Source organism: Eumetopias jubatus, unplaced genomic scaffold (assembly GCF_037043125.1).
Source record: "Eumetopias jubatus isolate StellerSeaLion01/CBP00866 unplaced genomic scaffold, mEumJub1_p1.0 scaffold_5, whole genome shotgun sequence".
NCBI lineage: Eukaryota > Metazoa > Chordata > Mammalia > Carnivora > Otariidae > Eumetopias > Eumetopias jubatus.
In genome coordinates, this window is record NW_028274811.1 from 32,579,904 (window position 1) to 32,595,217 (window position 15,314).

Genomic DNA, 15,314 nt, shown 5'->3' on the forward strand with positions numbered 1-15,314 from the left:
CATAGTGCCTCACTGACTTGTGCCTGCGGGTGAATTGGGATGGCCAAAGATCAGGTTTCAAAAGTGAAAAATGATCAATTCATTCCAAAACAAAAAATTACTTAGAATTCATTGAGATCTTACCCGGGAAGACCACATCAGTATGCCAACTATGATATCAAGCAGCAGCTACTTAGGCATTTGGGGTGGCACTGGGAGATGATCAGCAGGAGACACAAACTGATAGGGTAAAATCCTCCAGTTGAAAGCAGTTCTATTCCTTCCCTGCTCTAGTTAGTGGTAGCTCTAGGATATATGAGCATCAGTATGCTAAGGAAGCCACTTGTGCTTTGCAGACAAGGGACCTGATCAGGGATATACATTAGGTGATTAAACTTAAGAAGGAAATTTATTTGGTTTTGAGAAACTAGACTGCTCCAAAATATGGACAGGGGAAGGTGGGGTATGCCTTAGAGTCTAGGGGCACAGGGCTAAGGTCTGGAGGTACTCAGAAATGTCAGTGCTATGAAGTGAGAGGTATCTGATTGATAGTGGGGGTGCTAGAGCACTGTGGGGAGTAATTGGATTGAGAAGGGGTACTGTGAATTATGGGGCTACTTAGGAGTAGAGTCCAGGTTCAAGAATGCTGAACAAGATTTGGGAAGCTGCAGTCTTTTGGAAATGTCTGGTACCTCAACAAACCTTTTCCATCGTCCTCTGAAACCTCACTCCCCACTTCTTTTCTACAAGACTCATTTAGTCCTAGATCAGTAAAAAATGGCTCAGCATGGCAACCTTGTCAGATATTGCCAGCAAACATACCCTTTAGCTCATTTACACCTGAATTAACACTACTAGATGAATGTTTCTATGACTGTAGCTCTAGGACTAACTTAGAACTCCAAACCTCAACATTTAGAATACTTCTGTGCCAGTTTTGGCTTAAGCACACCAACCAGTCAACAGAACAATTCCCACTATCAAATTCAGTCTCTGTGTTTGGTAAAAGAGGAAGCTGTGGGTTCAGAAGGTTCAGGATGGAGGTGCCCGGGGAAAGTAACTAGCAGGAGGAGTGAGGAAGCAACTGGGAAGGAAATAAGGGAAGAGAATTTGGAATCTCTGAGGTGGTTCTCAAGGAGAAGGACGTAGGTATAGAAAGAGGTTCAAAGAGGTGATAAAGGACATCCACAAATCCAGAAGGAGACCGCTGAGCAGAGCCACATGATGTTGTCCAACAGATTCAAATAGAATTGATTGGTACTAGCTTGGCTTTAGGAAATTATATGCATGTACTAGGCCAAGGGGCCTGCAACGATCCTTCATCTGCTAAACCATTTCATTGAGAGCTGGAGCCGGCCTCTGATTTCTATCAGTTTTCTCTACTTTTAGAAATATTTGTTGAACTGTAGTGAATTTTTGCTGGTATGATTGAGATACTGACCCATCTATCCCTGGAAGAAAGACACTGAGTAAATGTTCCCTCTGTCCAACTGGGCCTGTGTGCCTGAGCTGGTTTGTTGGTTGCCCTCCCATAAGATGGGGAAAGAAGCAAAAGAAGGACCCTTATAGTAACCACCCCACCCCACCACCTGTTCCTGCTTTGGGGCCATCTAGTCCTGTGTTAGAATAGGGAGGAAGCTGTCTTGTAAATGGCCACCATCCTGTTGTCTAGACATCAAGGAAGAGATACTGTCTCAGGGAAGTTGCAGGGGCTGCAGAAGGCTGCACTCGGATTTCCTATCAGAGGTGGGTTCTTGTATTTGCATAAATAGTAGGATCCTCTAGCAGAACTCCTTCTAAGGCAGTTTGCTAGAGAATTAAGTGAATTCATCCTTGCCCCTTTCTCAAAGGAAAGCTATTTAGCAACAGGAAAACCAACCTGGCTAATGAAGAACTGCAATGTCGGTTTCTGGGTAAAAGCCATCCAATCTCATATTCGTACCAGTTCACACCCTTTCCCCACATATAAATACCTTATGACTAACAGCTCATATCTGCAGGACATTGTCCAGAGTCAAGGGGAAGTTTGTGGCCTTAGAATGGAGACATCAACTGAGTTACCTAGGGTGAACCTCATGTTCTTGACCTAATTTGTCCAGTATGATAAGCAGCTGAATGAAGTGCCCATGGCAGCCAGAATAACAAGAACAATTCAAACAGAATGTAGTACTTCTAGACATTGTTATGTCACCTGGAGAGTTCTATCACAATGACGTGTTTTTTTGTGTGTGCTGGAACTGGCTAGGAAGTCGTGCTTTTTGCAGTGTGGCTTAAATAAATATCTCTGAGTTATTTTTAAAAATGCTGTCATATTTTAGGGGCACCTGGGTGACTCAGTTGGTTAAGCATTTGCCTTTGGCTCAGGTAATGATCCCAGGGTCCTGGGATTGAGCCCCCTGCTCAGCAGGGAGCCTGCTTTTCCCTCTCCCTCTGCCCCTCCCCCCCAATAAATTCTTTTTAAAAATGCTGTAGTGTTTTTAAAAATGCTGTAGTATTGCTGTCATAGGTTGGAAATAGACTCTGAGATTCTGAGATTTGCATGCTGAGGGTTTATTGGTGAGTGCTCCTGGGAACAAGAGCTGTGAGGAGTAAGGGAAGCAGGATTAGACAGAAGGGGAAATTGAGGCAAGAGGTCCAGGTCTTTATCCCACCCCCATCAACCAGCTATGAGCCCTCAGCAGCCAATGCTCCTTTTTTTTTTTTTTTTTTTTTTTAATTTGAGCAGCCAACACTCCTAACAGCGGGGGAAACAGCACGTTGACCTTGAAGTGAGACCTGGGTGGTGATACTCCACATTGTCTGCTGCAATTGCCAACTAGTACTTCTGCTTCCCACATGTCTCCACATTTACTCTTCCATTTTACCTACCAAGTAGCTACCAAAGGCCAGTTAGGAACCATTCTTCCCTTAAGACACAGGGAAATCTTAAGTTCGGAGAATGTAGAAGACTTGCCCAGACTCAAGACTTGTCTCTGGCTTCCACCCAGGGTGATCTCTACTCAAAAGATTGTGTTCATTTTTTCTTACGTCTAGAGTTTATAGAACTGTAGAATATAAGAACCAGAAAAGATAGTGAAGACCAAATAGTCCAGCCACCTTGCTTTAAAAGTAAGAAAACAGGCTGGGAGCTGGGGAGTGATTTTGCCCAGCTGCACAGCTCAGCCTGTGATGACATTTCCTGCCCTCAAGAGCCAGTTTTTATGACCTTCAATGTGCTGGGCACCGTGTACCAAATAGGAGCTACAGACGTGACTAGATTTCAAGCCTTGTCCTAGAAGATTTTAGAATCCAATAGGTTTCTTCAGTCCGCTTGAATAGTTGCAAAGAAACAGAGTGAAGCTTTTTGTTCCAGGCTTTCTCTTTCAGATCACCTCGCAGAGTCTAAATCCAGAAGCAAAGAGCATATTGTTTCACGTTGTTCAGAATGTGTAAGCTCCTTGTAATCTGAACTGCCAACTAGCAGATATTCATAAAGTTAACCCCTCTGTGCAGACACACACAGGTGACTCTTCCACTGAATTTTCCCCAACCAAGATTCATTTCCAAACCAGTGTCATGGTGGAGATTTCTAAGAAAATGGGTAACTGCTTTTCCTCCTTCCCTTTAAGAGATTTAAGAGTGTTTGTCACCCTTTATTCTCTTTCTAGGACACAAACATTACAGCTGCATGGGGTAAAGGGGGTGGGTTTTGACTTATGAAGTCACAGACCTACCCCAGGGCAGGGAGAGGACATCTGCCCTCATATTACTCAGCTCTCCCTGCTGGACTTCCCTAGTCAGAATGCGCTGTGCCTCTCATGTTCTCACTCTCCAGGTTCAACACGTCCTTACTGGTGATGATTGGTCACTGTTTCCAGCTCCCTTTCTCTCTCCTCTCTTGAAGCGATTAGTCCCTCAGGACCTCATTCCTCCTTAATAATCCAGGGGAACTGAGGCAGACCTGACAAAATGTTCAGTCTACCTCGCAGGTTGCTCGGAGAGCTCCCTACAAGGGCAGAAACTTGGGTCCATACCTTGCCCACAGCTACTGGAGCACTGTTAACAAACACGCACGAGAGCACAGACCTTAAAAGAAATTAGACCGTCGGCCAGAAAATAATTTTAATGCAAAGTAGCAAAGGCCACTCCACTTTGTCATTTTCCTTGCTCTTGCTCTCCAGACTCTCCCTTCCTGTGACGGAGAGCAGGTGGGAGGAGCAGGCTGTGTTTCCAGAGTGGCTGCCCATATGGGAAAGAGTCTCTCATACTGGCAGCTTGCTCCTAGATCTGGAGGAATGCCAGTGTCCTTTTAGATCTTGGAGTAAGTGTGAAATAATAAAATAATTTATATGTGGTTCGTGCCTCTACCACTTCCATCGCCTTCCTCTTTATAGACACAGGGCAGCTGCATCATCCTTTGACCCATGGGGACCCAACATTGCTTCTAAAGAACCTGCAAAATAAATACATCATGAAAAAGGGTGAACTTCTCGGGAGTGGCGGGCTAGGGAAGAGGAGAGCAGAGCCTGCGTCTTTGAAAGTATCTCCTTTCTGGCTAAGGAACTAGAACCTGCAGGTGAGAAAAGGAGAGAGAAGGGAGGAAGGAACCAGGAAAAATGTACCTTCTCTGCTGTGGGGCATCCTTTGCTGTTATTCATGTTGATATTCTTCATGGAGATCAGGGTGATGCTGTCTTTCTCTCCATTGGCTGTAGAGCAGCTGGGGGTAAGAAGGGAACATGGGTTGTAAAATGGAGGAGCAGGAGGGCAATGGGGTGGTCAGGGAGCTGTGGGGTTAAGTGTTGGAACTTCGACCTTTGTTTCGATAAACCTGTATTTTGGTGGTGGACCCTAATGAAATGGGAGGGTGCTCGGAAGCCTAAAAGACTTGTATCTAAATCTTAGTTTTTCTACTTGCTACTTGTGTGATCTTGACCAAGTTACAACCTCTCCAAGTCTCAATTTGTTCAAATGTGCAGAATGCAGTATATCTGCCTTGAGGAATGGCTGTAAGGATTTGAGGTAATATTATAAAATACCTACCATAGTGCCTGGCACAAACAAGATGTTCCTTAAATATTTTCTTATTTAAAGGGTATATTAGAGGAGTGCCTGGGTGGCTCAGTTGGTTAAGCGTCCGACTCTTGGTTTCAGCTCAGGTTGTGATCTCAGGGTTGTGAGATCTAGCCCTGCATCGGGCTCTGCGCTCAGTGTGGAGTCTGCTTAAGTTTCTCTCTCCCTCTTCCTCTGCCCCTCTCCCCTCTTCTCTCTCTTTCTCTAAAATACATCAATAACATTTTTTTTAAAAAGAGGGGTATATTAGAATCTGAATTCCTACATTTTTCATGAGGGGGTTATAGAGACTTAGCCCTCAGGCTGAAGAATTCCAGTTCATCTCCTGTCTCCCGATTGTTTCATTTTAGGGCCGCCCCTGTCCCGCCCATCCCTAGTCCTGGCCTCAGTGGTGGCTGTCAAGATTCCATGCATGCTTGTGGGAGCATATGTGCAGAAGGTTGGAAGTATCAGTTCTTCTTCTTTTTTTTTTTTAAGATTTTATTTATTTAGGGCGCCTGGGTGGCTCAGATGGTTAAGCGTCTGCCTTCGGCTCAGGTCGTGATCCCAGGGTCCTGGGATCGAGTCCCGCATCGGGCTCCCTGCTCCTTGGGAGCCTGCTTCTCCCTCTGCCCCCCCCTCTGTCTCTCATGAATAAATAAATAAAATCTTAAAAAAAAAAGATTTTATTTATTTATGTTAAAGAGAGAGAGAGCAGGGGGAGGGGCAGAGGGAGAGGGAGAGAATCTCAAGCAGACTCCTCATTGAATGCAGAGCCTGACACGGGGTTTGATCTCACGACCCTGAGACCATGACCTGAGCTGAAACCAAGAGCTGGATGCCCAACTGACTGAATCACACAGGTGCCCCAGGAAGTATCAGTTCTCTCTTGGAGTGGGGGCCTGAGAGGTCACATAGATGACTCCTCCCTTATACCTCTGACAATCTTACCTTTCAGATAGCCCCGGACTCCCAGGTTTCTGGGGATCTGTAAAATAGTCAAAGGCACAAATTGGGGGTCACATGCTATAACTCAGAAGCCCACCCAAGGGGACTACCCTTCCGTCTCATCAGTGGCGCTCATGTGCCATTCTTTTCCTACACTCCAAATGTAGCTCTTGGTCTCTTAGCAAAGAGGGGCAAAGGGGGGCCCTGAGGGGCAGGGCGTGTACCTTCAGACTCTTTGTTCTTCCGACACTTAAACCTTAGACTGACCACACTGACTAGGACGATCACCACAACCACCAGGATGACAATGAAGCTGATAACACCTGAACAGTGAAAAGGACAGGGTAAAGGAGGGGCAAAAGGGGGCAACAGGAGTCCAAATTCCCCTCCCAGCTAAGTGCTGTGTAGAGAGGCTCTGAGAGCAAAGTGAATTCCCCTTCTCTGCTGAATGAATGAGCTCTCAGCCCCCTACCGCTGCCCAGAGCAAGCTCCACAGCCCTGCCTCACCCTCCCATAAGAACATGGAACCCAACAGAGCCCAGAAGAGCTGACTGGAGGGCCAGTGGAGTCTCCTTCCTACCAGGGCCTTCTTCATCAGCCAAGCCCTCCTAGAACAAATAGGTGGGATTTAAACTTGTGTTTCCAGAGCCAGAGTCCAAGTTAGTTCAGGGATGGGGTCTCCCGCCACTCTCCCCACCTTCTCCCTCTTACCAAATGCAGCCACAGTGAGCACGGTCTCTGATGTGGGGCTGGGCAGGATGGAAGAGTCTTCTCTTGGCCTCAGGCTCATGGTGGTTGATATGGGAGTAATATTTTGAGAAGTGTCTGAAATGGAGTGGGGATGGGTGCATCAGTGACGGGACTGGGATGGCCCACCAGAGAGAGAGAAAGCTAGTTCCCTTCCCACTTCCCCAGGTAAAGAACTCAGAAGGAGCTCATACCCTACAAAAAAGACTTCCTCCTTGCCACTCAGACCAGATCTCATGAGGATGGAGGTTGGAACTGGGTAATGTGGGATCAGGTGAATGGCATTGCTGGTTGCTCATGTTACTAGCTCCAGGGGACTCCAAAAATTCAAGATGTCTCCCCTCCCCCGTTAATCTCTTCCCACCATCCCCTGGGGCCCATTTATGCTCCAGAGATAGGGAGCCAGACTGGGCAACGTAAAGCAATCTGTGTTTTGCCAAGGGTTGAAGTGGGAGGAAAAAAGCTCACAGGATGTTTATCCCCAGGCACCAATTTAATGAGGCAGGCTGCCAGTTAAGGGGCACAAGTTCCTGGCCCTCTTAAAAAGTAGTACTATCACCCATCTCTTCCCCTCTTCAACTCTTTTTTTTTTTAAGCTTTTATTTTTAAGTAATCTTTACACCCAACATGGGGCTTGAACTTGTAACGCTGAGATCAAGAGTCACAGCTCCAGTGATTGAGCCAGCCAGGCACCCCCTCCTCCACTCACTGTACTGCAGGTCTAATCACTGTCCATTTCCTTATCCATTCCTGCACTGCCAAATAAGTCTGTGAGTATAAAAAATTCCCAGAGCCAAGGGGTAGGATGAGAGAAAAGGTCAGGGTGCTGTGCTGGGCCTGTGCCATGAAACAGCAGGTCCACCCCCTCCCAGCTCTTGCCCCACATTGGCGTGTGAAGGTCAACCTGCCCCAAAGAGTGTGTAGCCCTGGCCAAATGCCTTTTGCCTCCCTTGCCATCATTTTGGGTTCTACCTCTCCCTTTCCCCTCCATGCCTTTATCAGTCCCGAGTCCATCCAGGCCTTTTGCCTTCATTGTGACCAGGCCCAAGGCTGTGTCTCTACCTCCCACCAAACCTCTCTCATCCCCAAATCAGGCTGCCACTGATGTGGATCCTGGCCCTGTGAGGCCTCCTTGTGGGGCAGATCCTGGTCTTCTGAAAAGGTGGAGAAGGACCCCAACCAGATATGACCCCATGCTCTTGACCCTCAGCCCCAGGTACTCACGAAGTCCTGCTGTGTACTTCTGTGTCTGGGACTGAGTCAGGCCCAGCGGGGACTGGGAGTGACCATCCACAGTGCTGGTGCTCGGTGTCACAGGTTTCCTGGCTACCATGAGGACCTGTGAGGCCTTCTCTGGAGCTGCTGTGGATTAGGAAGCATGGGTGGGCCTGCTCAGGGCCTCAGCCAGCCTATACAAGGGGGCCCTCTTTAGTCCAAAATCTTCCTTTTCTTTACTGCTTTCAATTCCAGAAGGAGCAATCCTCTCTTTTAACTTTGGGCCTTTACCTATAAAGGCCTCTGCCTGGAATATACCCTACCACCCTCCACCCCACACTCCTCATCTGGTTAACTCCCTCTTGGGCTTCAGCTTCCGAGGTCACTCACTCTAGCATGTCTTCCCAGGCCCCTGAGTCTGAAGCGGCCTACGTCTGTGTCTGTCTTGGCCCTTGCAGCCCTTTCTGCTTATACTCATCACAGCCCTTTCCTCCTGCTTTGTAGTTGGCAACATAGGGTCCTGTTTACTTGTCTGTTCCCCCACCAGTCTGCATTCTCCTGTAGGGCAGCAACTGTGTCTGCTTCCTCACTGGGCCCTCCCCGGAGGGCATCTGGATCTGAGCAGCAGAGTACCTGGGCTTCCAGTGCTAGCCAGAGGGCTTGGGCTGCTGGGCTCTGAGGAAGGGCTGTCTCCTGCAAGGACAGAGGCAAGGGGAGGTTGGAGGGGGCAGGCTGGGTGACACCACAGTCCCTTGCCCACCTGAGAACCCTTGGGGTCCAAGTAGATCTGAAAGGCTGGGCAGGGAGCTGGGCGGGAACAGGGACCGGCCCTCCGCAACCACACTCACTCACCTATGTTGGAAGAAAGTGGCTCTGTGGTTAGACTTTGATGGCTGAAGGCTCCTGAAATAAATCATCTGAGGCTGAGGGTCACTGCTACCTATAGCTCTGTCTCCCTCTCTTCTTCCCTGTAGCCTGAGTTTTCTAGTCTTTCTCCCTGCCCCTCCCCGCCCCCCCCCCAGCCATTCATCTCTGTCCTCTTTTGAGGCTCGTTAGCCTGGGTCAAGCTGGACTCAGCCTTTGATGTCCTGAGACCTCTGGCCCCGGCCCCCGTCACCTGAGGTCTGTTCTCCTCTTGCCCTTCCTAAGCTGCCAGGCCTAAATGCCAAAGTAGGCCCCGTATGTTTGGTCTTACCCTGAGGGCGAGATGTCTGCATTGTCGTGGGCTGGGAGTGGTGGCCTGCAAGAGAGAGCAGAAGACTGACTCGCTTGGTGAGTCTCTTGCCCAGCACAGAGCCCACAGAAGAACCCAGGCTTTCCAAGCCCTCCGTGCTGGAAGGCACACACACTTGGCAGAGGGCTGCAGGACTTGGCTCTGGCTCACAGGGCTAGCTTCCTCTGAAACCACCCACGACTCAATAGCACCATCACCACCATCGCATGGTTCAGTGTCCCAGAGTCCTTTCCTGTCTCTTTAATCCCACGTGGGTTTTATGCCAAGCTGATAGGAGGTCAGGGGAAGGTTATTTCAAACTAGTGATTTGTCCAAGGACAGAGGGCCAGTGACCTGTGACATCTAGATAAGGACCTAGGACTCCAGGTTCTTGCTACCCTACCATTGAGCCATCCATTTCTCCCTGTGAATATTGTCATCTTGGTCCTGCCCCCAAGGGAAAGGGATGGAAAGATGTGGTGAATAAAATGAGGTTAGGGATTGGGGTTGGTATCTGGGCTGTCTGTCTGCCCGCCCCACCCCGCAGCTAGAAGGAGGGGTGCACACAGGAAGCGAGTTCTGAGGTATATATTTAGGGGCGGGAAAGCTCTAGAACATGTGGCCAATTTTACTTTCATAGGCAGAGGCTACTTCAGAAATGGCCCCGTTGTTAGCCAAACCCAGGGAGGAGCCAGTTACCAGGAGGCCCCAGTCAGAAGCCCTCATTGGCTTTTTTGTATGGACACGTGAACGCCTGTGGGCCTCTGGGTCGATGTGTACGTGTGCTTGTGTGCCCCTATGTGTGTCCCCTGTGTGTGTGGGACCTGAAAGGTCAGGTTGTGTTTGCTCATTTTCCACAATGAAATCATTCTTGAAACCTGTGAACAATGTGAAAGGAAAACAACGTGGGGAAGTGGAGCCGCCCAGCTGGGTTCCCGTCCCTCTGCCACGGCTGGGACCGCAGCCTCTGGCCTGGCCCTCGGCCTCCCAGGCCCTCGTCCACAGGGAAGTCCCAAGCCTGGGCCTGGGAGAGCCGAGGTGGCCGCGGCCAGGGCCCTCCCAGCCTGCGGCAGCCTGCCACTCTGTTTATTTTCCTTAGCCACTGCCTTCCTCCATGGGGCTATCACTTTGGATGGTGTGGGTTTAATGGTTTCCAAGCCCAAGCTTGCCCAAACCCTGGCTGTGTTTTTCCAGGTCACCAGCCTCTGGTAGTCCCACCCCCAGCTTGGGTGGGGACATCAGAGGGGTATTAACACTTGTAGGTGCCTGAGGCTAGAGAGAACTCTGCTCAGCTGTTAAATGACCCTGGAAGAACACCTTTCAAGGCACAGCCTGAAAACACCCGGCAGTTACTGATCAAGCGTGTCTTAGGTACCGTCTGCGTTCTATCAGGTTGTCACGTTAGCTTTTAGTGGGTGGCCACAGTGCACTGCCTTCCTGCAGATGTGGAAACAAAATTAGGGTCTCGGAAGGAGCTCCAAAGTCACAGGCTTCAAGTGCCAGTACCCTGTTCTCTGTCTTCTGGCCCTGTCCCCGTACCAGAACTTTCTGTCACCAGTGGATTCTTCTTTGAGTAGGGGAGAGACTTCAGGAACATCTGTTTCTGCAGGCCAGGGTACCTCTGACCACTGGGTCTGCAGACAGCCCAAGAACCCCACAACCCCGGCCACAGAGATTCTGATTTTCCTGCCTCTCCTCCCTAATCCCTACCTGCTTCATGAAGCTTCCAGCTTCTCCTTTCTCCCTCACCACCACCCCCGTCCCCTATTTTCCTCAGCAGCATAACTTAGTAGTTAAAAAAAATCACAGCTTTTGGAGTCTGACAGGTGTGAGTTTAAGTCCGGACTCTACCACTTCCTCTCTGACCTGGGCCCCTTCTTTAAAATGCAAATGACTTTCATACCTCATAAGTGGTTGTGTGGATAAGAAAATTCATATAAAGCACTTAACCCCGTGCCTGACAGACAATCCATGCTCAATATATGCTAGACATTTTATTTTTGCCCCATTCTCTCCAATCCTCCAAGTTTCTGTGTATCCAAGTCAAGTCTCCCTGTGGGCCTGATTAGGCTCAAAAGGGTTCCTCAAGGAGGATAGTAAGTGTGCTGAGATTTTGCGATGAAAGATGAGGAAACTTGCGGGGCGAGGGGTGAGCATGGCTTATGCAGAGTTTACCCAGGGCATTTCAAGGCTTGCTGCTTGCCTGGACAGTGCCCTCTCACGAGTCTCCCATTTAATCTCCTCTGCCATTCCTGTGGTTTCTACAAGAGTCTAGCCCCCCTCCCCCCTCCCCCCCCCCCCGCCCACACACACCAGGGGATAGCCACCCTCTCTCCCGTCCAAGCACTTTGCACTCTTTGCTGCTGCCGTGAGGGCAGGCTCATAAGTCTCCAACAGAGGACTGCTGGAGAGTAAGGTGGGGGTGGAGAAGGGATGACCAAAGGGAAGTTGCTGCCCTGTGAGTCAGAATCTCCTGGATTTCTCATGGTTCCCAGCAACTGCTCCCTAATTAGAGGACCCTTTCTGAGCAGCTTCAACCCTCACCAGCTAGCAGAGTCGGCTCAGAGGTGTTATTGCCAGTCATCTCCTCTGGGTGTCTTCTCACCCAGCGGGTGCTGTGTGCATCCTCTCTGATAAATAGTTCTTTGTATCTAACCTGAGTCCCTCTGGCTGTGATTTGAGCTTCAAGTCAACATTTGGATTCCCAGGTGGTTACTCCTCATGTGAAAGAAGACTACAGAGCACCTGTAAAGCCCAAGGTGCAGACAATTTTGTGCTAGAACACCCTGGAAGGAGCTTTCTGGCCTCAGTCTCAAGCCAAGAGAGTCGTTTCCCCACATTTCAGGAGGCCAGCCTCTGTGGGGACCGCGGTTCACCCTGGAAATTTTCCCACAAAAGGGTTTAACCACATCTCGACTTTACCTTCGCTCGGTAATGACCCCCCCACCCCCATTTCAACTGGGTCCCTTCATGAGAAGGCTCTGGAATTTCCCTTGGGCACGGGCCTGGATGGAGAGCATATGCCTCGTCCATGGTGAAGGACGGACAGGCGCCTAGGATTACCAGCTGCGGGAGAGGAGCAGCTGAAGCAGAGAGGCAAGTGCCCCTTACCTTGGAGTAGGAGGAAGCCAAGGATGGCCCAGCACAGCGGCGTTGCTCCGACGGTGCCCATGTCAGCCGGGTCTGTGGCGGACAGGCAGCCGCTCCGCGGTGGCTCTGTCCATAGTGGAGAAGAGAGGGAGTGCTGGGGCGGGGTGGGGGGTGGGGGCCGGCTCTCCAGGAGCTTCCTGTCGAAGAATAGAAGGAAACAGATTGGGACTGGCTCCAGGGGCCCTGCTCAGCCCGGCAGCCCAGATGAGGATGTAAGGCTGAAGCAGCAGTGACCGTGTCCGGGGCTCTGCCTGGCCCGGGCTAGAGCTACTGGGGTGTTTGTCCTCCAGGGCCTTTCAACAAAGATCAGCGATGGCCGCGAGGCTCCATGTTCCTCTCTTCCCCTCTGAGGGGGCCATCACGTCCCTCCACACACTGTCTGGAGGCTTTTGGAGGTTTTCCTGGAGTCTAACGCCAATCCCTCCCCATACTTTTTCAGACCAGGTCCCCCTCTCCCATGATTGAGCCCTAAAGCTCTCCCCACAAGCCACCCATGCTCTGTAGACACTGAATGCTTCCCAGTCCTCTTCCTCCTTGGGGCTCCCAATGCAGATGGGACTCCCAGCATCTTTCAGGGAGGCCTTACAAACATTGTTCTTCTTTTTTCTTTTTTTAAGGTTTTATTTTTAGGTAATGTCTACAACCAACATGGGGCTCAAACTTAGAAGCCTGAGATCAAGAGTTGCATGCTCCCCTGAGTGAGCCAGCCAGGCACCCCTCTGGTTATTCTTAACAATTCTTAATGTTGCAGGGCTACATTCCCTCCCAAGGCTCTAGGGGGAGTATCTTTTTTTTTTTAAGATTGTATTTATTTATTTGACAGAGAGATAGAGAACACAAGTAGGCAGAGCGGCAAGCAAAGGGAGAGGGAGAAGCAGGCTCTCCGCTGAGGAGGGAGCCTGACGTGGGGCTTGATCCCAGCTGGGGTCGAAGGCAGATGCTTACCCTCCTGAGCCACCCAGGCACCCCTCTAGGGGAGTATCTGTTCCTTGCCTCTTCTAGATCAGTGGCTGTTGGACATTCCTTGGCTTGTGGCCACATCACTTCAATCTCTGCCTCTGCCTTCACATCACCTTCTCCTCTGTGTGTCTCTTATAAGGACACTTGTCGTTGAAACTCGTGACCATCTGGATAATCCAGGATGACCTCCTCATCCCTAAATCCTTAACTTAGTTACATCTGCGAAGACTTTTTCCACATAAGGTAATAGTCACAGATTATGAGGACTAAGATATGGAAGTATTTTTGTGGGGGCCACTATTCAGACACTATGGCTACCTTTCTCCCACTTTAAAGTTGCTCTTTTCACCTTTGTAATTAAGTACTTATTTGTAAATAAGTACTTTGAATTATGTAAATATTACATGTTACAATCATTTATTATTTTGATGCAAAAATTGTCCCCATTTTGGTCACTGGGGGTCCCTTCAAGCTGGCTTTCGTGTCCTGTTGACATGGTTCCATCATTCTTTGAGCACTTTTTTTTTTAAAGATTTTATTTATTTATTTGAGAGAGAGAGAGAGAGAGAGAGAGCACATGAGAGGGGGGAGGGTCAGAGGGAGAAGCAGACTCCCTGCCGAGCAGGGAGCCTGATGTGGGACTTGATCCCGGGACTCCAGGATCATGACCTGAGCCAAAGGCAGTCGCTTAACCGACTGAGCCACCCAGGCGCCCCTTTGAGCACTTTCTTACTTTCTGGAATAACAAGGTGTTTCATGTTCATCCTGTGCCCAACCTTGGAATTGGCTGTTTCTCCAAGGAGCCCTAGTTCCTTTTAGTGGCAGATGGTATTTAGAAACTGAGATCCAGGTGTGCTCATTGCTACTAGGGGGTAGCTTCTCCAAGGCCCTTCTCCCCCCCCTTTTTTTTAAATAAACCAGGAATTTTTTTTTAAGATTATATTTATTTATTTGAGAGAGAGAGATAGTGAGAGAGAACATGAGCAGGGAAGAGAGGAAGAAGCGAGCAGAGAGCCTGATGCGGGGCTCGATCCCAGGACCCTGGGATCATGACCTGAGTGAAGGCAGATGCTTAACCAACTGAACCACCCAGGCGCCCCTCCCCTCTTTTTTTTTTAAAGATTTTTAAAAATCTTTAATTTATTTACTTTACGGAGTGAGGGGTGGGCAGAAGAGCAGAGGGAGAAGGACAAGAGGACTTTGTGCTGAGCGTAGAGCTCCATGCAGAGCTCGATCCCATGATCCTGAGATCATGACCTGAGACAAAATCGAGAGTCAGATGCTTAACCAACTGAGCCACCCAGGCACCCCTCCAAAGCCTTTCTCTTAAATCTGGCTCCACTTAATGCTTATTTGATCACTCCCCTTGTAAATAACCTTCCATCTCAGCACCACCCTCCCCTCATGGATTCCTTCTACTCAGGCTCTGACCATTCTGGGCCCTTCCTCACTCCTCCTGGGCTCTGACACCCTTCTCTGTGACTCCCTCCCACCCCCAGAGGCACATTGCCTAACTTGTCCTGCCTCACCTTTAGGACTGAATTATTCCAGAAGTAAAGGGAAAACAAGAGAAGGAAGAGCTTTCCCTTTATTTTCAAATCATAAGCATTTTCTGCTGGCTCACAGTCTTCATCGTGATTATATATATTTTTTCAGATTTTATTATCTATTTATTTTAGAGAGAGAGTGTGCCCATGGTGGGGGGGTTGGGAGGAGGTAGGGAGAGAGACTGGCCCACTCCACGCTGAGTACAGAGCTGGATCCCACGACCCCAAGGTCATGACCTGAGCCGAAACCAAGAGTCAGACGCTCAACCCACTGAGCCACCCAGGCGCCCCTCATTGTGATAATTTTTAATGGCAGCGTATTTACTATTCTATGGTCTGTTTAACCACTTCCCTGTTTTTAAACATTTAAGGTGCTTCTGGTTTTTCTTTTTATGACTGATACTGCTGTAGACAGCTATAGGCTTATCACATTGTTATTGTGGTTGTTTTAGCCATTGTAATAGATATGTAGTTTTTTATCGTGTTTTTTCCTTTTCCTTTTTTTAATTTTTTTAAGATTCTATT

The 15,314-nt window shown here is 49.1% G+C and overlaps 1 protein-coding gene across 1 annotated transcript; it reads right to left on the reverse strand.

Annotated features, from left to right (window-relative positions):
• Positions 1-4,513: 4,513 nt before the first annotated feature.
• ECSCR (endothelial cell surface expressed chemotaxis and apoptosis regulator) lies at positions 4,514-12,321 on the reverse strand. The gene is made up of 9 exons (XM_088023163.1): positions 12,244-12,321; positions 9,115-9,159; positions 8,772-8,822; positions 8,553-8,612; positions 6,669-6,782; positions 6,182-6,280; positions 5,961-5,997; positions 4,581-4,677; positions 4,514-4,528 (listed from the first exon to the last, which is right to left on the reverse strand). Exons 1-9 carry the CDS (start codon positions 12,302-12,304, stop codon positions 4,514-4,516), a joined length of 579 nt encoding a protein of 192 aa, XP_087879289.1. The 5' UTR covers positions 12,305-12,321.
• Positions 12,322-15,314: the final 2,993 nt, after the last annotated feature.

Bases quoted from the DNA above. Each gene is read 5' to 3' on its own strand.
- ECSCR (XM_088023163.1), bottom strand. From the start codon at position 12,304: ATGGGCACCGTCGGAGCAACGCCGCTGTGCTGGGCCATCCTTGGCTTC. The intron at 9,160-12,243 runs GTAAGGGGCACT...TCTCTCTTGCAG, and splicing joins TGGCTTCCTCCTACTCCAAG to GCCACCACTCCCAGCCCACG. The intron at 6,783-8,552 runs GTACTCTGCTGC...ACTCCATTTCAG, and splicing joins GGCTAGCACTGGAAGCCCAG to ACACTTCTCAAAATATTACT.